Source organism: Hermetia illucens, chromosome 5, assembly GCF_905115235.1.
Source record: "Hermetia illucens chromosome 5, iHerIll2.2.curated.20191125, whole genome shotgun sequence".
NCBI lineage: Eukaryota > Metazoa > Arthropoda > Insecta > Diptera > Stratiomyidae > Hermetia > Hermetia illucens.
Genome location: NC_051853.1, coordinates 40,395,063 through 40,422,976, shown reverse-complemented (window position 1 = coordinate 40,422,976; position 27,914 = coordinate 40,395,063). Strand labels below are relative to the sequence as shown.

At 41.1% G+C, this 27,914-nt stretch overlaps 1 protein-coding gene and 1 non-coding gene across 2 annotated transcripts in view; one reads left to right on the top strand and one right to left on the bottom strand.

The window, feature by feature from the left end:
- LOC119657889 (protein unc-80 homolog) overlaps positions 1 to 26,190 on the top strand; it is an 83,455-nt gene extending 57,265 nt beyond the window's left edge. Inside the window, exons 32-45 of the mRNA XM_038065031.1 lie at positions 3,217 to 3,424; positions 7,608 to 7,958; positions 8,023 to 8,238; positions 8,296 to 8,464; positions 8,525 to 8,659; positions 13,534 to 13,838; positions 13,895 to 14,124; positions 14,196 to 14,391; positions 14,449 to 14,667; positions 14,739 to 16,014; positions 16,086 to 16,270; positions 24,269 to 24,437; positions 24,503 to 25,113; positions 25,169 to 26,190. Coding sequence (XP_037920959.1) covers positions 3,217 to 3,424; positions 7,608 to 7,958; positions 8,023 to 8,238; positions 8,296 to 8,464; positions 8,525 to 8,659; positions 13,534 to 13,838; positions 13,895 to 14,124; positions 14,196 to 14,391; positions 14,449 to 14,667; positions 14,739 to 16,014; positions 16,086 to 16,270; positions 24,269 to 24,437; positions 24,503 to 25,113; positions 25,169 to 25,411 — 4,513 coding nt within the window. The 3' untranslated portion in view covers positions 25,412 to 26,190. The remainder of the gene's footprint in view (positions 1 to 3,216; positions 3,425 to 7,607; positions 7,959 to 8,022; positions 8,239 to 8,295; positions 8,465 to 8,524; positions 8,660 to 13,533; positions 13,839 to 13,894; positions 14,125 to 14,195; positions 14,392 to 14,448; positions 14,668 to 14,738; positions 16,015 to 16,085; positions 16,271 to 24,268; positions 24,438 to 24,502; positions 25,114 to 25,168) is intronic.
- On the bottom strand, positions 4,601 to 4,672 carry Trnaq-cug. The gene has a single exon. It is a non-coding gene; the product is annotated as a tRNA-Gln (tRNA).
- Positions 26,191 to 27,914: the final 1,724 nt, after the last annotated feature.

The window sequence follows — 27,914 nt, the reverse complement described above, 5'->3', positions numbered from 1 at the left end:
CCAGGTAAAGATGCGAGTGAAATTACTTGTGCACCTGTGTTTGGGCATCATTTCCGCCAAAACCCTGTAAACTTTGTCTTTGTACATTAACTGTACTCCCCCCACTGCATTGTCTCTATAACTTTTACACTGGAGCATGTAAATCAACTATACAACAATATGGCGAAGATTCGCATTAATTTAATTTCTATTACTTGTAAAATGGAAGATATGAGTAAAGCAATCGTCGGAGACAGTTACTAATCAACATTACAACGCTATTCTTTTACTAAGTATAAATAATAGTTAAGAAAAGAACTAGGTGTTTTCTTTCCTTCCTTCCTCAGTGCTAGTACCTAATTACCTACCTAATTAGGTACTAGCACTGAGAAACGAGGCACGTGGTCTCCGAAACAATTGTATGCGAGAGGAAAAAATAAAAATATTTACAGTATAAGGAAAAACACCTAGTTCTTTTTGAAACTTACCTACCAACTGTAAAAAAAAACATGGACATTAATTTCAACTTTAAATAATATGTGGTAAACAAAATATTGAACTTTTCGTTTAGCTACCTTTGTTTTCGTACTTGTACTTACTAGAATTTACTATGCAACCTGTTACTATTACTACCGGAACGTAAGGTAAATTGGAGGATTGTTCTATCGCGCTACAACTTCCTATTTTTTTGTTAAAAACTGATTGGTTTCTTCAAAAGTAACAAGTAACAAACACCAACCCGTACGCTAAATAAGATTAAAATTCTTCGTTCCATAACGTCACAAGAAGTGTGAGTCAATCACCGCGTTTTATTTTCCGCCTTGGGAGAATTCAATTTTTAAACCATTATAATTAATAAATGAGCGTTCCGAAGTGGGTTTTTTCACCCGATATAGTAATTGGGCAGGTGAAACTACCATTTCGGCGTGAAAAAACATATAGTTATTTTCTAACACGGTGAGTCTATTGAAACTGCATTGGTAAACACTCTAAGTCACATTTTTTACAATCTCTGTTGCCTCCCGTTTCCATAATGGGTCCCGCCTAAAGAATTAAAACCTGCTAGTCTTGAACTAGTCGAAACTGCCACATTCATTGATAGCTTCATTTCTGTGCTGTAACCCTGTAACATTTCACTGTCATTCTGCTCTGCTTATGAATTCCGTTCGAAAGCAATCTTCTTAAAAGTATGCCATCCATAAAAGTGTCGAGCCGACGCACAGGAGGCGCCAATGAGAAATCTCTATTCACAGAGAAAACAGGGAACATCAGTTCTCCGCCATAATTATGTCACATGGGTCGTACTGAGATTCCTCGTACATAAAGACAACACATGGGTTATTTTAGGCAAAATTGTCAATGTAAAGTAGTAAAGAATCTCTTAAATAACAATGTGTAAGCTTTGCTTCAGGAGGCTGGAAAGACGACATATTAAAACAATAACCAGCATTTACAGCATCACCCACATCCTGATTCAAATGATTTTCCCTGGTAACGGTCTTGGTCCGGGAATGTGCAATTGCTTTTTAGTAAATTTCTGATATAGAGAAGTCCTTGAAATTGTGCTAACGCTATGTTTTCAACGGCTGTCAACGTCAATATAGCCTGTATCTACTGTTTCAAGTAAAACTACTAGGAATCCCCAGAAAAAAACAGAAAATTAAACGGGACGGAATTATTTTGCTCTTGCCTGGTAATTTTATTTGAATGTGCAAATGCTGATTTTTCGTGAACTACTTGTCTTCACTATTCTGGGTACATTCAGTACTTCAGTGAAGCATTCACTTATAGATTTCCCCTTTCTGGCGTTTCCATTTGCTATGTAGAGTTTATGGTATATGTTCTCGCCGTCTCATCTGGTAATAAGACAGTTAAGACCATCCCCACGATGACGAACGCTATATCAGCTGATTTGTAGACCACACTTGGTTTCTTACATCCCCAAGTTTGTGCTGAATAGATCAAGATGAAGCTGACCACCTCAGTGTAAATAAGTTTTACGAAGACCGCGGGCTTTCTGTGTTCAATATTATACGAAACCTGAAAATTGAATGCACTATTGTACATTATACATCAGTTTCCTTATAATTCCCAATATAAAATCCTCAGCGATACCAACCACGGCACGGTACACAATAATAAAATTGTCCTTGGGATCTTTTAATTAGGCTCTCTTCACATCTAGCGTCACAACCATGCAATATTTATTGGTAATACTATTTTCGGGAATTGTATTTTCCCCCAAGGAAGTAAGCGGTTTGTTGGCGTCAGTGGTTGACCTACTATCATTCTGCCAACGTGATAGCCCTCCCAGGCCTTTAACAACCAGGAGCAATCCATTATAAATTATCGACTGCAACATTTATCCTATTGTATTTAAATGCCAAAAAGTTCCATAGAAGGATTGCTAGTTTCAACATTTTTACTAATATTAGCACCCATTTCTTCCGCTTCCAAATTAAGGCAATAACTTCTCTAATATGCACGTTTCCAACAACTTCACAATCACGTACGGTGTAAACTTCAAAGAAAGTTTAAAAGCGATAGTGGGTACGCATTCAGCCTCCCTCTCTTGGTATCAGAAGAACCCCTGGACAATTTCTTATAAAAGATTAGACTACATGATTGGCGGAGTGGCTTTCTTACAACTTTTTTGACACTTTTTGGGGGGTCCTCTTCTGAGCAAAGTTCCTTATTAGTTTTATTGGGATAATTTCGAAATTCTCGGTAGGGACTGAACATATATCTTTCAGCCTCTGAATCGAATCTTTCAGTATCTCTTTTGTTATTTTTAATGTCTTCATTTGACACCGCGAATCAACCACGAATGTCAAATACTAATGGTAAAACTATTTTTGGAGTCGGGTTTCTGGTAGCTGGTCCAGTAAGCCGAAGGATTTTCAAACCCTTAGCGTGTCTTTCCACAATTAACTATTGCCCAGCAGCGAGTGGAAAATCACTTCTGGTATTGTAAATATACTCAATACTTTAAAGATTGCGCGTACCTGTATTTTATAATCTGATTAACTGAATTAATTGAAAAGATAATATTACATAAGCATTAGAAAAGTTTCAAACGACTTTCAAATTATCTTTTTGAATGATTTTTAGTTTAGAATACAGTATAGTGCAGGTCAATCAATTATCATAGACTATAATTCGATGTCGTTGCCATGTCCCTTTTTTTATTGATCTATTGTGATGCCAAAATTTCTTTGTATTCTCTTTTCAATTCAGATATCAAGTTTTGTGGAAATGCAGATTTCAAGTGTGGCCTCGGATGGAGGATGGAGCTCACGTGTCCTTCAAGGTTCCACCCCCAGGAATAGAATTTACTCTTCCTTCGCCTAAAATTGGAATTGAAAGCTTGCCAGTAGTTGATCCACCATGGAGCCCTCGACAGCAAACGAAAGATATGGAGGTCACTTTAAATCAAGAAAGACATGTAAGTAAAAGTTCTTGCTTCTAAAATATACGATTTATGTTGCTGATATGTAACATAGACTTATTATGTATTTATCAAAGTGATGAAGTTTAATAATTCGTCTAATTAGAAAACATACTGAAAGATTAGATTTAGGTTCTTAGATAGATTAGATTTAGATTGTTTGTACACGGGAGTAAAATTAAATTTGAATACAATATATTAGCAATATTTTTAAGGGAGGTCGCACTGCGTCCTAGAAAAGCATTACCCTAAAGCGTCAATTCCTAACGATCTTTTTATCAGTTATATGTATTTCCTTCGATATAGATAAAGAAAGAAATTCAACAAAAGATACCGTTTCAATCGCTAGTAAAGTTTGAATTATCCCAAAGTCCAATCTTTCGGAAAAGTTGTTCCCGAAATGTGCAAATTGCAAGGTTTGAATAAAGCTTACACCGAAGCAGGGAATAAATCGTTGCCGAAATATCGATTTTTGCGATAATTAGAACTTTACTAGCGACAGAAACGGCGTCTTTTACTGAGTTTTTCTCACTTTGCCATGAATACCAAAAAGCTGCATGTGCTCACATACCAGGTTCTCATGGGTGATACGTAACCAGAGCTCATGATTTTTTCGGAATTCTCTGGTCCGTTGAGAGAGGGGAAGAGCATGGGCCCTGAGTTTTTTTGGGGGCGCCGGAATAGAGAAATTGAAAAATGAGATAAATTATGTAATTTCATGGAGGCCGTATAATTTCCACCACGCATCCGCATTATTCTAACTACGAAGCTGTATATTATAGTACCCAATTAAGATAGACTATGTATTTGCATTCACAACAACCTAATTACAAACATATATAGTGGTCATTATCTCCTCCGGGGCATAGCGCATCAACCACACGTACGCACCATCACTATCGATTCACTAAAATGGGCTTCAGTCCCTCCAGACCATCGCCAGAAAATCATGAAGAGGTAGAACAAATTCCCTCTAAACTGGTCCACATTCATCATATGACTAAAAACGTCCATCACGTACGCGTAACGATGAGTTATTATAATAAAAGCCACTGTTTAACCCATCCATATGTGACCGCTGGCAGGGAACCAGTTAACAACAAATTTTCATTGGAAGTGAAAAAAGTATTCGTCTCAAATAATTTTCCTCTGTAGAAAAAAAAGTAACATCGAAGGTCCCACCGAGACTTGAACTCGGATCGCAGGATTCAGAGTCCTGAGTGCTAACCATTACACCATGGGACCGGTGAGAATCGTCTGTTCCACAACTGAGGAGGTAATGTTCTATTATTCTTTTATCTTGAAGTACTAGAACTAAATTGTGTTACCGCATGTTCGTAATCTGAAAGTTTAAGTTAGATAAAAATGTCCTCACGTATTTTTACATCGTAGATGGCCATGAAATCATGTGTATTTATTTATTTGTATGTTCATCTAATTGGTATTATACAAAATGTAGTATCATTTTGCATATTGTTTCAATGAAGAAGTGTGGAAATTACGATACTGAATAACATAGAATCGACATAGTGGAAACATATTGTATTCAGCAATATCAAATGTGTTCTGAAGTAGACTGCCAAAGCATACGAAAGCAAAACCCAAGAGCTCGAAACAACCACAGAGAAATTGCATTTTTTTTAGCGAAATAAGGTACAGTTTTTCTGCTGCGGGCCACTTTGCAATAAGCCTGAATATTGTCCACAAACGAACTTCAATAATGTTCATCGGGACATCATAATTTCGGAACAGCTGAATGGCTTGCTGAAATACATACATATTTCATTTTTACGTCCATTTGAAATTTCATGTACATAGCTAACGACGTTTCTTGAAAAAAAAGTAAATACAAAATTTATCTTTAATTTGACCAACAGATGTGTTTGAAAGTCACTTTTAAGTCATCGAAACTCGAAATCAATCGTTCGAACACGTTCTTTCATCTCATTACTCCGTCCAATGATATTTATTCAATTCCGCGATAGAAATGCACTGCACAGGAATATTTACATATCTGATTGTAATTACGCGGTATTTCTAGCGATTAAATTATTTGAAATAATAGAAACTTGTTTTTCCTATTCGATAGTGTTGAATTATTGGTCTTAAAAACACCGATATTCCGCGATTGGCTGTCCGGAGGCCAAGTAGAATACGTGGCAGAGCTTGCGGTCAAGAAGGGTCTTTTTGGGCCATTATAGCGGGCTTCAGCGTCCTGTGCCACCTTTCGAGCATCCCATTGGACTGCGGGTGGTAAGCGGTTGTCCGGAGACGTTTAAATCCTAGGAGTTTGTCCAACTCTGAGAAAAGGGAGCACTCAAACTACAGTCCCTGGTCGGTGATTACAATTACCGCCACACAAAGGCGTGGAATTCAGTCTCGGCAGAGGGATTCTGCACAAGATTGTACAAGAATGTCTTTCGGAGGTATTACCTCAGGCCGCAACGGGAATCTGTCGATAATTATGAGGCAATACCTGAAACGGTGCGAGTCTCGCAAAGGGCCGATGATGTCGATGTTGATTGTGCAGCAACGCTTGGTGGACCGAGGGAACGCTCCCAGCTCTTTCCTCACATGCTTTGTAGTTTTGCACTTCTGGCATGCGATATTGTCTGCCCCAAGAATGTCCTGTTCATGGACGGCCAAAAAATGCTTTGGTCCCTTGTCTAAGGTCTCACAGTATATACTGGATGTTGAGCCGAAGTTGAAAAACTCCGTAAATTTTTTTATGGCTTGGTCCTGAAGCTCTGCGTCGTCCTGCTGCACCTTGACAATTGCCAAAAAATCGGCGGTGGCGGGGATCTTCATATCTGCAACATGTGACACAGGGTCAGCAACCACGTTATCTTTCCCAGACACGTGTTGAATGTTGGAAGTGAACTCGGTACGCTTTGTCGGGCTTTTTTTTTCAAAGCAAAAGTGAGTCGTTTATGGTCCGTGAATAATGTGAACGGCCTGCCTTCAAGGGAATACTGAAAGTATTGAATTGCGAGGTACGCGGAGAGTAACTCATGATCATAAGAACTGTAGTACCGTTATGTTTGTATGTTTGGTGCTCAACGGCTGACTGATTTGATTCTCTTTTTCTTGAAGAGTAGCTCCAACGGCAATGTATCCAGCTTGTGACACAAATCGTCATGCTGTTGCCCATTCATGACAAACTCGTATTATATCGCGAATGATTCCTTTGACCAGGTATTAGATATGTTGAATCTAAACTAGAAGAACAAACCTCTACTACTGCACTCCATTAATGCTTCAAAATTGACCTCATGAAAACCAACTTCGAAACATTTCAGTTCAAGATGGCAAAAATCATATTATGCATATTATTAAACCAGTAAAAACTACAGAGAGGAACAATGACTCTATTCTACGAAGAATATTTAAAGGGGGTCTGGCATTCAAAACCAAAGGGAATGCCCAGCTGGCCACTGGTTGTGATACGGTGTAAGCATTTCTGGTATCCACTTTGAAAAGACCTTAAAATTCCAAGATGGTTTTGCAGGTTTATCAAGACGATCAAGCAGATTCTTGCTGTTTTTTTAAATGGCAATATTCCAATGTAAGATTATACTCTTCTTCTTTTTCTTCAGCCTTTGTCCCGTTCACAAGCAGGGTCGGCTCATCGTGATGGGTTTCGTCATTTGGCTCTATAAAAAGCCTGATCTGGATGCAATCTCGAGGCTTTTAAATCCCCATCCAACGTATCAAGCCACTGTTGTTTCGGCCTGCCTTTTGGTCAAGTGTAACGAAGAAAGTGTAAGACACCACATTAGAAAATAGCAAAAGTGTTAAATGGTTCCTGTCACCTATGATTAGGGGAAATTGTATAATACTGGGAAAACCACCTCCTCAGCAAGACCGAATAAGTAGAATGTCATTATGTGGAATTATATGACAGTTAAAGAGATTATAAGTAATCATGCTTGTACGCTATCCTCCATTTACTCATTTATTTAAGCTACTCTCGAAATATACAATTATTCCGTATTTTGGAAATACAGTAGCCAATAGTTACAGGTTTTTTTGTCATTCGTAATAATTGATGATATTGCCTGTATATACAGCATTCAGTCCCAAAAAATGCCTGTTTCAAGGGTTTCTTCTATCAGTAAAATCTAGTAATTTTTAAATATATTCATTTCAACTTGAACACTTTCCTCTTTAATTTTTCTAGCGTTCCCTAGTAACTGCCACCAAAACCAGGAAGAAACAACAAACTGAAGCTATTCGTCATGCTATTCAACAGCAAGAGGACAAACAACGTGCCGAACGACAAAGTTTTCTGCTAACCACCATTCCTATAAATCAGCAAGCATCACATGAACCAGGTTTGGACCACGCACCTGGCGAGGATCACGTAGAAGGAGAAGAAGACGCTGACGGAACTAGAATCGCTCCTCATTTGCACGCAGCTCACTCTTTATTCCCATCGGTACTATGCTCTTCAGTGATGCAGATCGTAGCCTGTCTAGATGATGCTGCTGTAGGCTCAGATGGGAATGCAGTTTATGAAATCGCCTATCAGGTAAAATTTACCCATCAACCATCTAAACTAATGGTATGAATAATCCTATTCCGTATTTATACAGGTCATCTGGCACTGTCTAGTAGAAGATTCTGCCCTATTTCTCAGATATGTGCTGGAAAGGTTAACAAGAGACCGACAGGATCAAATGTTCAAGCTTCTAAGGCATCTTATTCGGTTTGTTCCTCGACTCCCACAACAGGCAGCGTTTGCTCTTTATAATTATATCATTGGATATGTTATGTTCTATGTGCGATCGTCCCATGAACAAAGTCAGGAGGTTGGTCTTAGATATTAAAATCTGAAAATGTTATTTCCTATTGTTATCCCTTTACAGTTAGTCGGATCAGCGCTTTCCATTTTATGGATGGTTGTTCATAGTGTTCATGGAATAATGTTCAAGGATTTGAAGCAAATCCTTCGAAAAGAACAATGCGATGCTTCCATTCTACTCACAGCTAATGTCCCTGCAGCGAAGAAAATTGTTGTTCATGGTCCTTTTGACGGTAACGTACTATATAATCCTGAAGAATATCTTCAAACTAATTCAATTCTGTATTTCATAGACGATGGACATATCCCATCCCAATTTCCTGTACAGGAGGATACGTTGTTTTGTCAACTGCTAAAAGAAGCTTTAGATTTTTACCCAACAGAAGAGAAGAGTCATCATCAATATTGTCTAATTGACTACAAAACACGTAAGTTGAGATAGTATCCCAAAGAGTTTTACGTTTGAATATCGAAACCGGAATCAATTGATGTGCAATCGAACCAATGAAAGCCAAGCCTGTTTGCGACACACACCCTTCTTTTAAGCAATTTTTTAGGAAGAATACAGAAACTGGTGAATTTATTTAAGTCGCTTAATCAATGCTTACGATACCACGGCAACATGTTTGGGGATAAAATCCCCCCCCCCCCCCGTATGGGTGAGGATGTTTCAGCCTGGAACGTGTATAAGGACAATATCTGTGATAGAAAAAGAAGGCGTACCAGACCCTCCCTCAGGTGGAGTTATGGCGTAGACCTGGACGCGAAACAGCTTTTAGAGATATTGGATTGGTGGACTTCGATCCACCAGGGGGGTGTGGGTGTTCCTTACTAAGGCAGGCTTAAACCCGATACCGGTGGCTGCGCTGTTGATGATAATGATAGATGATAATATCGACGAAGTCGAAATTGAAACGAAGCTTGTCATCAAAGGTTACATCCAGTTCTTGAAATGAGTTCTGAAGTAATAGCGTTATCCACCATGAGAGTAGGAAAAGGATGCTGGGGAGAATTTGAGCGAGTAACCACGAGTGGTACTTTTTTAGTGTTAACTTGTGCATCGAACTCTGCACCAGAGTGTCCAGGTTGGATTGCAAGACAACACAGTCTAGGGGAGACGAAAAAAAGGCAGATAATTTAAGGTCGTCCCTATAGAGTATACTCAGGCAGGTGAGAAAATAGGGAAGGGAAATGAATGAATAAAAAGAAAACTCTGCAGAATGGTTAGAAATGTAGAGTGCGAGTCATGGCATAATGAAGGAGAGGAAGTAGAGAGAGAGTTTGGAGAAGAGTACATTGTGGTTAGCGGAATCAAAGCCTTTAGAGAAACCGGTATAAGCAACGTGTACTTCCTGCCAATTAAGGCATTTAACATCGACGTTGACAAAGTCGAGAAGATTTGAAGTAGTATATTGATGTATCACAAAGCCATGTTGCTCTTTCACTATGAGGTGAACGAAGCGTGCGATCAACCAATCCTTGACGTCTCTTAAATAAAAGTAGAGGGTGGTAGTTCACAGATAGAGTAGGATATCAGCTCAAGAGAATAAGGATAATAAGATGAGGAAAGCAACATTTTTCGAGAGTCTTATTGAAAATTTTGCATAGATGGAAGGAAAATTAGGCAGAGATCGAGACCAGCTGTGTCAAGTTTGTCAATAAGGAACGTAACAAAGAAAAGAGCAAAGACACAGTCTGCATCTGGAAGAGTCGTATAGCTCCAGGGGCGAGGAGATAGACACGAAAAAGAAGTAGAGCAGAATAGAATTGGTGGGATGGGAAAAAAATTGAGTGGCAGTACGGGTAGGAACTCAAATCATCGGCTGCTAGGACGGCGTCGACGCTCTTCAAGTATCGCTTATGCGCTTTTTCAATCATTAATTTAATAGTGGAACGTATAGCTTTGAAATGTCTGGTCTGGTCATGGTCTTCTTATATAGCAAATGTTTTAGGCGAATCTTTTTTTGAATCTTATGGATCTTCGTGCTGAATCCAATTGGAAGGGCGCGCAAACATGTGGGGGAAGAAGGTATGGAGGAAAGAAGGTCGGACAGGATGTAGTAAAATTATCAATAGTCTAATCGGACGTTAAGTTAGATAATACGGGGTCATAGCTGTTTGATGCTAAAGCTAAGATGGGAGCATTGAAATCGCTTTGCGGAAATTGAACTTAGCTTTTCGCGCAGGTTTTGAGTTGTACCAGCAAAGCTTCATTTCAAATCTAAGAGTAGGAAGGTAAGCGTCAATGTTGAGACATACAGGAACGCACAGGAAAATATGGATAGGTAATGCACGCCAGGTTGGAGGAGATCGAGACCGTGATCCAAGGAGTTTTTGATGGTGTTGAATTGCAAAGCAAACAAATATTCATAAAGAAACAACGAATTCATCGTGCCGAGACAAATACCACTCCTGAAAGCATATCTGCCGCTGAAGGCTCTTAGAACATAGCTCGGCAAGGCGTGAGCTATACTAGTGTTATAAAATCCGAACCTCAAAGGTAAGAAAATACAAGCGCCCAAACTCATAATCTGATAGGGCTTTTCCCTGACTCAAGTGATGAACCAGTCTATGATCTTGATGCAAAACATGATGTAAGAAATAATGCGTTATCAGAAAAAGATCTTACTGGTCCCTCTCAGAAACAAATGAACCAGCTCAAAATATGTCACTGGAATGCAAACGGCATCAGCCAGCATTAACTGGAAAAGCGACACTTCCAGTTTAATGAAGAAATCGACATAATGCTTATATTCGAAACAAATCTCACTCACAAAAGCAATTTTCAAATTAATGGGTACTACTTCTATGACACTAAGCATCCGGAAGAGAAAACTAGGTACCGGAATAATTATTAGATCCCATATCAAGCTTTATTTTCTAGAAAATTACTGCAAATACTACCTCCAAGTAACTTTAATCCGAATAGTGGAGTGGACTAACAAGATAACCATCATTACCATTATGATAGACTTTGGGTGTTACTAAAAATGTGAGGTGGGAGTTGATGAGGAGCCAGCTGGTCTTTGAGCTGTTTTCAGACCTCCGTCATTATAACACTTGTGAGCGTATCTTCTATAACAATTAATACACATAGGAAACTGGAAAGTAAATCAACGAACTGGTTGAATTTCCGTAAGCGTTCCTGTGCAAATCAACACTTTGAAAACCAGAGGTGAAGTAGACAAAGCCCTGTTGAAATTCAACGAAACTCCACGGATAAATCGCCAATTTTTCAATAAATAGTAAAAGGCATAGCATACTACAGATGGTCCAAGTAAAGCGCAAGTTGAGAAGACAATGGCAAGCTCGCAGATCTTGAGACCCAAAAAAAACAATTAACCAGATCCAAGTGTAATTTCGCGGTGTTTCTAGCGATTAAATTATTTGAAATAATTAAGACTGCTTTTTTCTATTCGCGCAAGTGTTGTTAGCACTGATGGAGGAAAAAGTGGTTCCCAAAATATTGGCATTTGCGAATAGAAAAAAGCAAGTCTTAATTATTTCAGATACATTAGCCAGAGCAAGTCGATCGCTCCAAGAAGCCCTTAAGGATGACGGAGTTAATAGCTACTTTGGAGTCTTATGGCTCATTATATCAACTGATTTCTCTCTGCGGAAAGCTACAATGAGGTTCAAGAGACCCGTTCAACGCGAATCGCCACTAAAATCAGCAGGGGGCAGCTGGACAAGAAGTGTGTCAAGGGGGGCATTTGAGAAACACCTGAAAGAGGTATTCCCCCTCCCTCTCATTTACCGCAGATGGAATTAAGACTTCCTACCGATAGATAGTACGCTGAAGGGAAGCTTCTCATTTAGAGCCAAACAAGTTGTTCGAGTCTTCAAAGAAAAAGTGAACCCAAAGTAACCTCCAGGACATGACCTAATCACGGGAAAAATGTTGAAGGAACTCCCAGGGGTCGCAATCACTCACGTGACTGACATATTCATCGCAATTCTACGCCACGCATATTTCCCCAAGGCTTGTATGTTTTCAGAAATTACAATAATTCCAAAATTTGGGATGAATGATACGAAGATTGCATCCTACAGGCGTATAAATTAGCAAACCATCCAACCAAATTCACAAGATCGTCTGTGAGATAGGGAAGACACTGGAGGATAAAAAGTATTGCTCAGTGATCTTTTCGGATGTGATGCAAGCTTTCGGCAAAGTGTGGTGCGAGAGCCTGGTTCTTAAAAATAAAGAACCTGCTTCCAGTAGAGTTTTATGGAATTTCGAAATCACTCATAATCGTAAGCCCTAAGCCATCTCATAATCTCAACGTTTTTTAAGTATCTGCACCAACCCTCAAGTTGCATCAAAGAACTTACAAATTCATCTAAGGGGAATTGAAAAGTAGCTTCGCGTAACCGAAACCAAGTACTTGAACCGAGAAAATTGCGATAAGGTCTCAGCCAATGGGATAATGATCCTGCAACAGAATGAGGTAAAGTACCTGGGTCTGCATCTATATAGACGTTTAACGTGGAGGAAACATATTGAGCCAGAGGAGACACGTAAAGCAACACAATTGGGGAGCCAGAGGAGGAGGAGATGAGTTTGGCACGAAGTGAATTTTCAATTTCAGTTAGAACTCCATCGCCTGTGAATTTATGTAATGGAGGCCGGTCCCAATTACAGAAAAAAAACGGTCCTGGAGTTCGTAGTTTAATATGATAGTTTATCACCGAGTCAGGCTTCTGAAATACAGATACAGCAATACGAGCATCGGCACTTTGTTAACTACTAAGCAAGAATACTGAGCAAACACACTGAAGAAATCAAGTTTTTAGGGAGCATGGAATGTCATTGCGTATTCACGGGGCAGATACAGCTTAGCTAGCTGCCTATAGCCGTTGTAGTTCATGTATTGGTATGTCGGTGTGTCATTGGCGCTTAGATGGTTCTCTTCTGTGTGTTTCCCCATTCCATGTGGCAAGCCATAAACAGCTATGACTGCGGTTATATGCTTCTAACCACGTGGCCAGACGACAAAGCATTGCATCATATGCACAGCACTAACACGAGCGTAAATGCGCGAAGTTGTCCACCCGCAAGTGACCGAAGAACATCGAACAAGTACAATGTTTTTTTCTAGCATACAAATTCAAGTAATAGGCCGGGAGATGCATCTCCGGTGTGTTGTCTTCTTGCTGTTGAAACTAGTTTTAGGAGGTCCCTAGATTCACAGCAATGTAGGTATGCCAGCATATGATCAGCTACCAACTTCTTTGTACAAACTCATCAATTACTAAAAACTGTCTAACATAATTTTTAAAAAAATTCTTCAAATTACAGATAAACTGTTAAATCCAAACTGGTACATCAGGGATCTATATTTCTTCAAACGTTCGCAATACCCACAAGTTCGTCTTTTGCAAATGCGAACCGACGAAGCGTTTCTCGCTCTCCAGAAACAAGAACTCATTAAAAAGTTTGTTGAAATTGGAAAAGTGCATCTTACTTGGGCTATTTTGAAAAACGTAGACATGGTCGTTCAGCGGGTCGTTTTTCTTCACGAAGAATTGATGAAATTACCATCCTTCCCAAGGAAAGCTCTCGAAGCAGATTTGGACCTCCATGTTGGAGGTGAATTTGGAAAGGTAAGTATCAAGGCCTCAAATCTCTGTGAATGGAATTACCAAAGAAGAATTTTCAGGAGCTTCATGGACTAGATGTCTTACATAAATTTATGTGGGTCCGTTTGATCGCTAGGATGTTCGAAGCTATGGCTGGAAATTTCGCGTATTCGGCTGACATTCAATTGTTTTTGAATGTCCTATCAGGGGCAGCTATCCTTCACGCTGAGGATTCTTGCATCATGCGATACGTGATGGCTACATTTATCAATGCCGCCTTTAATTTTAAAAATATATTTTCGACTAATGGGTGAGTTATCTATTTGCAAGCCCTTCTCTTCCTCCCTCTAAATCCTCTCGGTTCCTCCGCAATTCTTTCAGATACTTCATGATAATGCCAACACTTCTTCAAATCTACTCACTCCATCAAACCAATAAGCTAATAACAACCACGATTGAATATGCTGTTAAACAATTCTATCTTTTGAATCGTAAACCCTTCATACTGCAAATGTTTGGATCGGTTTCCGCTATTTTAGATACGGATGAAGAGGGAACTTATGGCGAAGCTCACAAAGTAGAATCTTTACTCCTCAACTTCGAGCTTCTCATAACATATTATTTTAACCCCTAGGTTCAATCGAGCTGTCTCTTCAATCTGTTACTAAGTTTAGAAGATCCCTCTCCCGATCCACTTAACATTGCTGAATTAGTGAAGGAACCAAAACCGCTGAAGGCAATTGATTTTTGCTACCACGATGAAGATGAAATGGTGACCGTGTTGGATTGCATAACTTTATGTGTCATGGTCGTCTCCTACTCAGCAGAAAGCACTAGGGGATATCAAATGCTGGTAAGGTTATCTCTTTAGGATAAGAACGTGGTTTCCTGATCATGACATTTTATAACCATTTTTCATTCCAGATCATCCTAGAGGCAATATTACCATGTTATATGCAGCAAATTCAGTCTCCAAGTTACATACCCCTTCAAGGCAAGTCAGAACGAGATATTCTACTTCAACTAGCCGTAGCTATTCGCACCATGGTTCATAACTGTGAAGGACTTGCTAAAAGCTACAATGGACCATACAGAAATAGTCCTGAACATAAAGGATCCAGTCAAAGGAATTGCAGTCGTGGTCCACCCTGTTCACCGGGCATCGACTTTGAAGATGAATCTCATTCAAAATACGTGAGCGATACAAGGACAAAAATTCTTATCGATTCAGCAGAAGATTCGGAAATGGTTCGAACAGAATATAGACGTCCAAGGGATGTCTTACTATCTCTAGTAGGAGAATTTCTCAGTAAAGCTTCAACAAGGCTTCAGGAATTATCCAAGAAACAAGCAAGTGATGCAAAACCTATTGAGTTGTTGGACGCCAAGTGTCATATAAGACTCGCGGACATTGCACATTCTCTGTTGAAAGTGTCACCATACGATCCTGAATCAATGGCGTGCAGAGGTCTTCAGCGTTATATGCAGTGCATCCTTCCTAGAGCAGAATGGTCGAATGATACATTACGAAATGCACTAGTTACTGTTTTAAGGCGACTTGATAAAGTTTTCCTAAAGATCTCTAAGAAGCCATCCATTAGAAGAAACACAGACTGGGAAGCAGCAGCTGGATTGTTGAAGGGAATCCACGAGACCATTGTTCGGCATCCTTATGTGCTTCACTGGCAGCATATAAAGGCTCTTTTGAATACTGTGCAGAATCTTATCATAAACGAGCCGGGAGCTACTACTGATGGAGTATCGAGTGCCGGTGCAGCTTTGATGTCCCAGAGTCCACCAGCCTTCTTCTGTTCAACTGTTGTTCGGTTGCTCTCACTTCAAGTAGTCAGTCCCGTCGAAGGCTTTTCACTGGAACAAATGTGTGGTGGAGGATCCGAATTTGCCACCCAAGAAAAGGCTGAAGGGTTTTTAATGCATCTGCTCATGCCATTGTGCTTGAAAGTTTGTTCAGGACGCGGGGTTTCCGATATAGGAGAACTGAGACAAACGGACGTGTCTTACCTAGTTACTGTTGTGCTGAATTCAATGAGCCCACCAGCTGGACGAACTGGACAAGCCGTTGTCCAAATAAATCGAGCTGGAGGAGATTTACGTGCAGGTTCTTTAACGTTTACAGGGAGCAGAGATGCAAAACGTCCAGCTAGAATAGCAGGGTCTTTGTATCAAGCGGCATTTTTGGGTAAGTAATTTAGTGAGTTTTGGATCGTTACAATTTGAGATGCGTAATATTTTTTTTATTTCTCACTGAAGCTCTACGAATCTTATGTATATGTTTTGAAACAAGACTGGCAAACGAGTGGCCTCGAATCGCAAGGGTTATGCGAGATTTAGGACGTAGGAATGAAGCAGCTCCGGATTTATGGAATTTCATGGAGTTTGTCGTTACGCATCGAACTCCACTTTATATAGTATTAATGCCTTTTATACTTCACAAGGTGAGTTTTTAAAATGAGGAGGATGTTTTTCACGAAAGGTAGGATTTTAACAGGTCCTGATTTAGACGGCAAAATCAGTTCCCTTTCATAGCCGATGGTTTGCTTCTAGCTTTTGTCTCCAAGGGAACCTATAACAGTGTGAGAACCAAAATAGCTTCCGCGGTAAAATTCTAAAAAAAAACAGTAAGAAGTTCAGAGTTCTATTAATGGCTTTGAGGAAGTGAGTGCGATTGGTTAAAGCTCTGTTGCCTTGACGAAAATACGGGAAGTACAGTGTAGTGGAAGCTACGATAAATAGCCAATAAATGCCAATTTCGTTATTTTATACTGCAGCTTTTTATGGTCCCATGAGGGACGTTAACATAAGGTTTCTTAAACACGGTGATGAATAGATGTAGTCGTGGAAAGAGCACTTCGCCTCGGTTCTGAATCATATCACATGGCCATACGGACTGCTCTTCCAAAAAGAAGCGAAATTATCTTTGCCATCAATGCACCGAAGCGAAGTACAGCAGGTGGTCTTGACGGTATTCCTGCAGAACTGCGCAGCTGCAGTAGTTTCTGCAGAATTGCTACCTCAACTTATTCGTAAATCCTAAGAGTCTGAGATGTTTTCCAGTGAGTGAAAGATTGATGACGAGGTATTTGCGTGCTTCCTACTGTGGTGAGAAAGCAAGGTAAAATTATCTTCGAACGCATCAAAGAATACCTTGAAAGATTGATCGACAGGAAACAAGCCGGTTTCCGATCTGGATACTCTTGTATCGATCACATTTGCATTTTTCGGAAAATTGTGGAATACTGTGCGGAGTTTAGATCAAGACTCCACCTACTTTTCATCAATCTTGAGGCAGCCTTCGACAGTGTCAAAACGGGTATGTCTATATCATTATGGACATTCACGGAATTCTGGAGAAACTAAGTTAGCTAGCTATTATCAGAGCGGCATGTGACGGTATATCGTGGCACCAGAGGGTACCTGACTCAAAACAGGGTAATAATCGCGAGTGCAATGCTGACCAATTGCCTTCAAGTGTCTTGAATGAAGTACTCTAACACGCTTCTAGGTCTAGATCCATTGAGTTATTATTATTTATATGATGGCATAAAATGTCCTCTGCTGAATCGAGTTTCAATCTCAGAAGAATTTGAAACTCACAACGGAGACCACCAGGATTCCATTTTTCACGGGCACTTTTTTTTTCTCGTTATCGGTAAAATTTTCGGATACCGAGAAAAAAGGAAGCAGAAGCAACAACACTAAGGTCCTAAGTCTGAATACTGGCACTCTTCCTATTTGGCCGATGAATAGACCAGATGTCTGAGGACGCGGTGACGAGAAAGCAGAAGTAGTAATGGATGGATCACACATTGAGAAATGAGGATAACTCGATTGCCATGCAATGGAACTCACTATTCCAAGACGACTGACGAGTAAGCTGGCCTAGCATTACGTGGCGCAGAACACAACTAGAGAATGAGTGTAGGCGTCTCGGAAATTCATGAATGAGTTGAAGTAAAAGCGAGTGGATAGTAATTGCAGTGAATGAATCGATTGACAAATGAGAGAATGGCCAAGGCAAAGTAACAAGAGAGAAAAAATAAGAAAATAGGGACAGTGCAGCTCAAAGAGGAATCATCCGGGCAGTAGGGAATGAAATAGTTAGCCACTTAACAAGGGACCCCACTTCCTTTCTTGAACTGGCTAGCAAAGGCATAAGTCCATATGTATCGACGGGTGTTTCGTTGGATTTGCAATTCAATACCGAGGGAAGTAAAGCGTTTAAATTTGCCACTTTTTGGCACCGTGGTTGACAATATTCATTTTAATTGTTTCTTTAGTGAGAAGGATTGGCAGATGAGTTAGACCTACACCCACAGCGATCACCAGGCCTTTGTTGACAGGAAGCTCGGATTATTGGCTAGTCTATCGAGACTTTTGAGAAAGAGACATTCCTTCCAGCACTTGGATGAGGTCCCGGCCCAATGGGAACAGCAAGGTTAACAGCTTTATCAACGAATAACAGAGGCATGCGATGCTACAATTAATCAAAGAGTTTGCATGGCAAAATAAAACTGAACTACTGGAACTGGAAGGGATTGGACGAGATTACGGAGAAGGCTCTCACGTTTTCTATTACAGCCAGGCCCGAGTGGTTCACAAGCAGGTTCAGGGGGACAGTAGAAATTTCGGCGAAGAATTCTATCGTTGATACAATTCTTATGAATTTAGTTCGGGAGGCCTTAGTTGTTGGTAAGTGCTGCGCAATGGTGACATTTGATGCCAGCAATGCCAGCCAACTGAGATTGGATTAAGGGCACAGTGGCTAAACTGAGTATCCCCCCCCCCCGTCTCGGAGAGGCTTCCCTGGTATCACACGGCCAGCGGGTCGAAAGAGTACATTGTGGCGGCAAGTGTTCTTCAAAGCTCCGTATTGAAGCTCCTGCTGTAGAACATCATGTACGATATAGTATTTGGCCTCCACCTCCCTGAGAAGGTAACTCTGATTCGTTTCGAACGTGGGACGTGGAAATATTCATACCATCAAATCATGCTTACCAATGGTTAAACTTGACCTGGCGACAGAAAAGATGAAGACGGTGACTATTACCAATTACAAGGAAAATAGTACTGTTGACATCCGGGTTGATGATCATGAAGTCTCAATATCGAACATTAAATATCTTTCGGTAATGACCGGCGCAAAGTTGAGTTTCAAGATGCACTTTGATTATGCGCCCGAGAAGGCAATAAAAGCTAATTCATTTCTAGTGAAGATATTGCCTAATGTCGGGGACGGGAATATGGTCACCGGCTTCTCATCATAGAGATGGTGAAATCTATTCTGCTAAACGCTGTTCCTATCTTGGCAGTAGCATTAGGCAATGTTGCGAATCGAAGGAGGTGGTAGGCAGTAGAAAGAACCCTCGAAGCCTGTCCCAGATATGATATCAAAATCATACTTGGGGATTTTAACAGCCAAGTAGGGAAGGAGCCCGTATTCAGGCGATACGTTGGCTCCCATAGCTTACACGAAAAAACAAATGATAACGGACTGCGGACTATTCAATTAGCAGGGTCACACGAAATGGTTGTTGGAAGTACCTGGTTTGCGCGGAAAGCGGTCCACAAACATACATGGGCCTCTCCAGACGGGACCACTTTCAACCAAATTGACCACGTGTTGATCGAACGCCGCCACCTCTCAGCCTTGATGAATGTCAGAACATATAGGGGGGCCAATATAGACTCGGATCACTATCTCGTTGGCATGGTGCTCCGAGCTCGAATAACAATACCACCTAGAATCCCCTCTGACAATCAGGTGAGAGTGAACACTGAAGCCATCCACAACACAACCCTCCGCGACACCTATAAGAGGGAAATGGATGCCGCAATAACCGCAGTCAATAGAGGACCTGGAGATGAAGCATCAACTAATGATCTTCACAACCACCTGAAGAACGTTATCATGGATACGGCCACAAATATACTTGGCCCCAGCCGCAAAAGGAGTCGGAACGGCTGGTTTGACGATGAATGTAAGCTAGCAACGGAACAGAAGAATGCCGCATACCGAGTAATGTTGCATTCTCAAAGAACGCGGGCACGCGCAGAGACTTATCACGAACTCCGTCGAGCGGAGAAGCGACTTCACAGACGGAAAAAGGAAGCCTGGGAGAACCAACAAGTCTGTGAACTAGAAAAGTACAGGGAGCAACCGCACCAGGCGCGGAAGTTTTACCAACAAGTCAGCAGGATGAAGCCTTATACACCTCGATGCTCATCCTGCCGAGACAAAGAGGGAAATCTGATTTCCGACAGAATGGGCATATTAGAGCGATGGGTTGAGTACTTTGATGAGCTACTGAACAACCAGAACATCGGCGAGTTGGAGGTCCCGCCAACTGAAGACGACGGACAAATACTGCCACCACCAAGTTTAGGAGAAACAGTCCGTGCAATTCATCGGCTAAAAAATCATAAGTCGTCAGGAGCCGATGGAATTACAGCCGAATTGGTTAAATATGGAGGCGACCAGTTACACCAAGTGGTTCATCAACTTGTGCTCAAGGTATGGGACAGCGAATCAATGCCTGACGATTGGCAGCGAGGCATAATCTGTCTCATACATAAAAAGGGAGATATCACACAGTGCAGCAATTATAGAGGTATCACGTTGCTGAGTACCATCTATAAGATATTCTCCACTATCTTGCTAGGCCGGATAGCCCCATACGCCCAGAACATCATTGGCCCATACCAAAGAGGCTTCACTCCAGGCAAATCAGCAACAGATCAGATTTTCTCTCTGCGGCAGGCGATGGAAAAACTGTTGGAATATGGACAACAGTTGCACCATCTTTTCATCGACTTTAAAGCCGCCTATGATAGCATAGCCAGGGTAAAACTGTACACGGCCATGAGAGAAGTCGGTATCCCGACGAAATTAATAAGACTGACTAGGCTGACCCTGACCAATGTGCGAGGCCAGATAAAAGCAGCAGGATCACTCTCAAGACCATTCGACATCAACAACGGTCTACGACAAGGGGATGCGCTATCATGCGTCCTCTTTAACCTGGCCCTCGAGAAAGTGATCCGTGATGCTGAGGTGAATGCAAGAGGTACGATCCTCTTCAAGTCCACCCAACTACTGGCCTATGCTGACGATATCGACATCATGGGAAGAACCACCCGAGACGTTCAAACTGCCTTCATCCAGATCGAGCAGGCGGCGCGAGATCTTGGGCTGCACATCAATGAAGGCAAGACAAAATACATGGTGGCAACGTCAGCACCGAAGACGAATCAACCAACAACATCAAACCGCACTGGTCAAACACAAGCACGAACAAGAATAAGGATAGGGGAATACAACTTTGAGACCGTTGACAATTTCTCCTATCTAGGGTCGAAAATCACAACCGATAACAACTACGATGATGAAATCCGCGCACGGTTGTTGTCAGCCAACAGAGCCTACTTCAGCTTACAAAGACTGTTCCGCTCGAAACGTCTCACCATAGGGTCAAAGCTCTTACTGTGTAAGACAATGATCTTGCCAGTCCTCATGTATTCCTCGGAAACTTGGGTTCTTAGCAAGAAAAATTGCGAACTCTTGGCCGCGTTCGAGAGAAGAATCCTCCGAAGAATTTTTGGCCCCCTACATGAGGATGGACGATTCCGTAGCCTACACAATGACGAAATCTATGAGCGATACCATGACCGCCCGGTTGTGGATAAAATCCGGCTCAATAGGTTACGGTGGGCGGGTCACTTAATCCGTATGGATGAAGATGATCCCACCCGGAAAGTCTATAAGGGCAATATCTATGGTAGGAAAAGAAGACGAGGCAGACCCTGCCTAAGATGGAGCGATGGCGTGGGCCAGGACGCCAGACAGCTTTTAGGGATATCGAATTGGTGGACCTCGGCGCAAAACCGGGATGTCTGGAGTTCCTTATTAAGGCAGGCCTAGACCGGATACCGGTTGTTGCGCCGTTGATGATGATGATGATAGGATAGCATTGACTGAAGCACTGTGTGTCATCACGGGAATGATCCCCATGAATTTTCTAATGGGTGAAACGCATTATCTCAACCAGAGAAAGAGGGCCCTATTCGAGGTAACTGAAGACTTCCAAAAAGCCATTAGGGAGGAGTTGCCTACGAGAAGATAGTAGCGGTGGGATGATTACGAAAAGAATCGCTGGACCCATATTTTGATTTTGTTTGTTGAGAAACGGATTGAGTAGGGCGGATTGAATTACCACCTGACTCAGTTCCTTACAACACACGATGGTTATAGGAAGTATTTGCATTGCTTTGGATTGGATGATTCACTCAACTGTCCTGAATGGTCCACTATATTCGAGGATCTCATCTCATCGAGAAGGTAATGAAGCTGAACCACGCCTTCAGATGTTGGGTCCCATAACCTTATAAGGTCAGAGGCGAATTAGATTGTACTAAACGCCAAAACAGCTATAAACCAGAAGTAACTCCAAGAACTGGTGGGCGCAATTCGATGAAATTGTGGGGACTAAGTATGAAACGATTTTCAAAAAAAAATGTACTCAATAAAATTTTGGTAAAGGTTGAATTCCTAAACACATCTCCGCAGGGGTGTACATTTTATGGAGGTGGAAGCGAGGTCGCTCCGTTTTTAAACCCGATGAAAATTCGTGGCGTTCAACCTCCTCCCCTCTCCTTAAAAATTAATCACCTCTCAAAGAGGCGTTTTTGATATCATCCTCGTAATTTGAATAGAATAGAATTTTCAACCCTATTCCTTCCTTTTTAATTCCGATAAAGAATCGTGGAGCCTATCCCCACTTAAAAAGTTGCAGTGCTTCAAAAGGGGCTATTTTCATATCATAACGGTAGGATTTAATTTTGAACTCCATGCTTGCATTAAGAAAAGAGGGCATGAAAGGAGAAGCAGGAGATCTTTTCTATCATACCCTGACGAAAAATTGTGGCAGTCACTCTTCTTTTATAAGTTATGGCGCCTAATTTTGATATCAAGGCTAAGTTCGATTTGGCAGCCCCCCGCATTTCTAGTCACGCTAAAACTCTTAGCAGTCACTATGTCTTCAAAGGATACGACGATAATGGGTTATTTTCGCATCATTAATACGCTGATTGGCATGACAATCATTTTCGCTAAGTACAAGGAGGTTACGCTCCTAGCTCTATATTCCTTTCCCACCCGCGCGAGGGCAGGACAAAGGGCGACCCTTCTCTGTAATCCCCCTGCACACCGTAATGGTGAATGCCCTACCAAGAAGCTTCCATACTCCCTACTGAACGGGGTAGGATAGAAAATTCAAACTTTACAATGACGATATAAAAAAACCCTTTTGGGGACACAACTTGTTAAGGGAGGGTCGCCGGCACAATTTTTCTCCCTTCTCCTATAAACTCGTTATCCTTTCAGGGGTGGGTTTGAAAATTCAATATTTACCAACTTTTTCCCTATGTCGAAAGGCTTCATTTATTTCACACACAATTTTGGACCGGATCAGAATTCCACACAATTTTTTTTTTCAAATATGGTCCCATGCATATAATACACTCGTTGTACACACGCATGTTTCCATTTGAAGGACTTCACAACATACAACAGTATATAGAATCGAATCCCCGCCGTTTTTGAAAAAATACTGTACTTTCTAAATTATCAGCACTTTAAATTTCAACCAGTTCGAACGCACTGAACAGCCCGCGCCATTGTGTGTTTCGTGCCCTGTTGCACAAATAATTCCGTAACCACCCCGCTAAAAGCTTTTTCAGCTGTGTCAAAAGGAAACATTCGGGAGTGAATCGCCATCATCCGACTAAATTCAGTTTCAGTCAGGATCGTGTCAATATGAGTTAACATTTTTTAAACTTGAACTTCAATCTTAATTGATAATATATGACTGCGTTCCAACTTGGTTTCATTATTATTCTAATTCAAAACGAACCACAAGATAAGAGAAATCGCAGAATATCAAACCGGCCCAAGGTTCGAATCCTGCTCAGTGCAAATAATTTTTTTTTTGCGACCTACAAACCTTCCTGAAACGTACGTTTTATCGACGCCCAAGTAAAGGTGCGAGTAAAGTTTCTTGTGTATCTGTGTTCGGGCATTATTTCCCCCAAAGCCATTTGAACATTGTCCTTGCGCATTAACTCCTAACAACTTCCCACTTTCCTGCTAAAAACTGATTCCTTACTTGCAAAGTAACAAGTAACAAACACTGAACCGAAAGTTTTGATGTAGAAAAGAATCAAATTGCTCGGTTCGTGACGGCACATGAAGTGTCAGCCAATCACCGCGTTTTCTTTTCCGCTTTGTGAGAATTCAATTTTAAAATCATTATAATTAATAAATGATACTATTTCGGGATAGAAAAACAGTCAGAGTCAGAGTCTATTGCTCCGCTTAAAGTCAAAATATCCTGTGTTTCCAGACTATTTTCCCTTAAAAAAATGCTTACTCCTTCCAGATTTCACAACCGCCTATCGGTGATCATGAGCGGCATATGCAATTTTTGATTCGTGAACGTCTCAGGGGAACGCCTCCTCAAGGCGGAATCAAATCTAAAGGAGCACTACTGCTCGAACTCGCCCGTGAATTGAGAGACTTAAGAGATGAACTGGAAGAAAAACGATATGGTATAATTTATCACTAATATGTTAAAACAACAATAATTTTCTTTCACTATTAATTAAACTTACAGAACCCAATCGTCGCGATACACAACAGCCCCAAGCTCAATCGAATGACGGCCAAAAGCACCAACAAAGGCCATCATTGATTTCGCTCTTCACAGGAGCTGCCGGTCAACAGGGACACTCACATGTCTCCACAGTTCAAACTATTGATTCACGCAGTGGTTCTGTTGGAATGGCTACCCCAAGTGATACTTTATCTCAGCAAACACTACACCCACCGAGGGAGTCCTTGTCGAGCGGATCAACTGGAACAAACAAAGAGCATATAACCAGTGACAGTCACAGTGTTGAAGGAACAACTCCCACTCCTAGTGCAACACACACTAGTGGTTCAGCAACTGTTATTACTGGTGTCATCGGTACCGGTTCCCTGCCTCATCTTTCGCATTCCCAATCTATGCAACAACATCACTACAAAGCCCAGCCACCACGGCTTAGATTTGTTTCATCCGTAGAATTCAGGCATTCTTCTGGTGAAACTTCAACGACCCCATTGTCTCCAGAAAGTCCTGCGGATGATAGTTCATCGGAACACCAAAGGCCACGATTACAACGATCAAAAGCTTCTAGTCGCAAAACCTTCCGATTGAAAAGAGGACGTGCTTCACACACAGAAGTATATTGCTTTCTTATATTTGGAGTGGATTTTTTTCAAGTGATCTTTTCCTTAGATCACTCCCCATGCCGCAGATCACCCCCATACATCACACGAACGTCCGAAGGCTGTTAACGAAATATCATGGGATTCAGTCTCACAAACCTCGTCTACATCAGGCTACCGTGATAACAATAGTATTCAGGCTGGACTTCTATCACCAGACGGGTCCCTTGCCGGGGCAAATTTGGGGCGGTCACCGTCACAACATTCGTTATTGATGTTGTACGAAACACAGGACGAGGATACACTTATTTAAAAAGTTGATTAGATTTTTAAAATTTTTTATTATACTTATTACCTATAACAATTTACATATAGTAGAGTATTACCAAACTTCCCCTGGCCTAAGTGTCAGCCTATGCCAAAAGTTTGACGAAACGGGTTTTAGAAAGGAAACGAAGGTAGGACTTATTCGATTTATTGATCAGAAGAGTTAAAATTCGCGATGAGGATACGACAGTTAGGATAGAAAAGTATTAAATGTTAGAAATATAAATATTATTGCTGTTAGTGTTGTGTCAATTTTTATAGTAACATTTACCAAATAATTGCCAAATTCTTATGGTTAGCAAAGGTGCATTGCTAGGAAAGTAGGTAAAAGTAGCTAAAGTAGCCAAGGTAGCTAAGGATCTAATTGAATTGAATGACTTGGAAGCGTTGATGCCAAGTATGATACGGTAGAATCAGTATTAGCCAATTGAAATCGTTCAGGTAGAAGTAATGTTACATTGAATTTTTATCCCAGCGGTACAGAGTATTACTTACGCGTGGTATTTAGGATCGGATTGGATACGTATTAAAGGCCAAATTTATTAATCCTTGCCAAAACATCCGAATATTGGCCAAAGTATTTCTGAAATTTTATAGATAAAAGTATTAACTAAATGTCCTATTTGAACAATTATTGTGATGTGATCGGAACACATTATCGAGTGAATTGGTAATGATAATCCTGTAACACTAGCCCAATTATAATCCTTTATAGAAACATATATGTTAGTGGTTATGCTTCCGAATATAAGAAATATTTATGTTGAACTTACATTTTTGTTTTAGTAATTATAGTGGGAATATCAAACTGATTTATTTTAACTTTGGAAAACCCAGTTTCAGCTCCAAAACCAGTAATCCACAGAGGATCGAACAAGAGAAAGTTTCAAATGGTATGTATCGTATCGATAGATCGATAGACAACCGCGGCTATAAGCAATCAAATCGCATGAGACGAGGATTTTGGAGACCTCACCAGATCTAAGAAGGAGAATACGGCAACTATTATAATGAGAGAAAGTAGAAACCCGACTACGGCTGCCTAAAGCGGAAGATGAAGGCTCGGCAGGAAAACACTTCAGTGATTAAAAATGGAAGACTACAGGTTTAACCCTACCTGGCAGAAGCTTCTCCTGCGCCTCTACAAAAGAATGGTATGTGAAACCTAGTCCAAGTGGACTATGTATCAACCTAGGAAAACTCCCATCTGACGATAGAGGAAGAAGGCAAAAGAAAGGCTTGGGAATATGCGTCCAGAGAAAACGGACGCAGGCAAGAAGAAATTTCGGCGGAAGGGTGAGACTAGTTGGTAATCCCGGCGAAACTCAGATGGATCCAGCAGATTCTTCCGTTAGCGGTAATGAGTAAGACCAACATACCAGTGGAGGGCGGCACTTTAGTGTGCTCCATACTAGGGCCTACGTCCACGTTTTTTGCGGGAACTAGAATCGTAGTGTTGTGTGTGGAATCAGCGAGGTAAGTCCTCCCTATAGGAACACTTATACGAGGACAGGAAAGAGCGGGACGTATCCACAAACAACAGGCTTATTTACGATCGCTCTCGTAGGAGTTTCCTTTAGGAATGGTAAAATGTCAGAAGAACAATTTACCATTCTATGGTAACACCTAAGGAAAGAATTACGGAGCCCGGACCAAAGCCAAGATATCATAATCAATGGGGGTTACATTTGCAGTGCGCTGATGGAATTACCTTAAAGTGACTCCAGCAGACAATCTCAGCTATTAGTTCCAGCGATCGACCTAAATTCGCTTTCGTGAAAACTGAGCAGAACGGAGCATGTCAAATGTTGTATATTCAATCCTCGAAGGAAAGAGGGGACATAACCACATGCTAGGTGAACAAAACCCGGCGGGTATTCATCTTCGACACTGGATGATAAGGTTCATGAATGCCAATCAGGATAAATCCACAGATGTGCAGGGTTTCAATACAAAAGATTTGGTAGGTGCCCAGAGGTAGTCTACATATAATGCTCCACTTTTTTGCAAAGATTAAAATTCAGTCATAACTCAGAACTGTAGAACATAAATTTCATTTGGGGAATGAAGAACGATTATGGTCTTTGACTTAAACAAAAGAGAGCAAAATGCAACACCTTCAGTGCGCTTCTCCATAATGGGTTTACGTCCAGAGGATAGAATGGTGAATGGAGTATAGGGGAGTATAGGCTAAATCCTACCTGTTAGAACCTTAACCTAAACCTTCAACAGGAGAAGCGGAAGGAAGGTAACCCAGAAACATGAGCGGAACTGGCTCCATTCCAGTTTATGAAATCAGATTTTTGCTGATCAGATATCGAACCAGAAACGGTGCTAAGACCTAGCTAAATCGATCGTCAGAGAACCAAGCCTTTGGCGGTAAATTGTGAGGGAAGCCTGCTGGCACATCGACCGTGGCATTTGCTTCTAATTGTTTTCTGCAATATATAATACTAGGTTCATGTCAAAAAAGATAAAAGTTGTTAAAA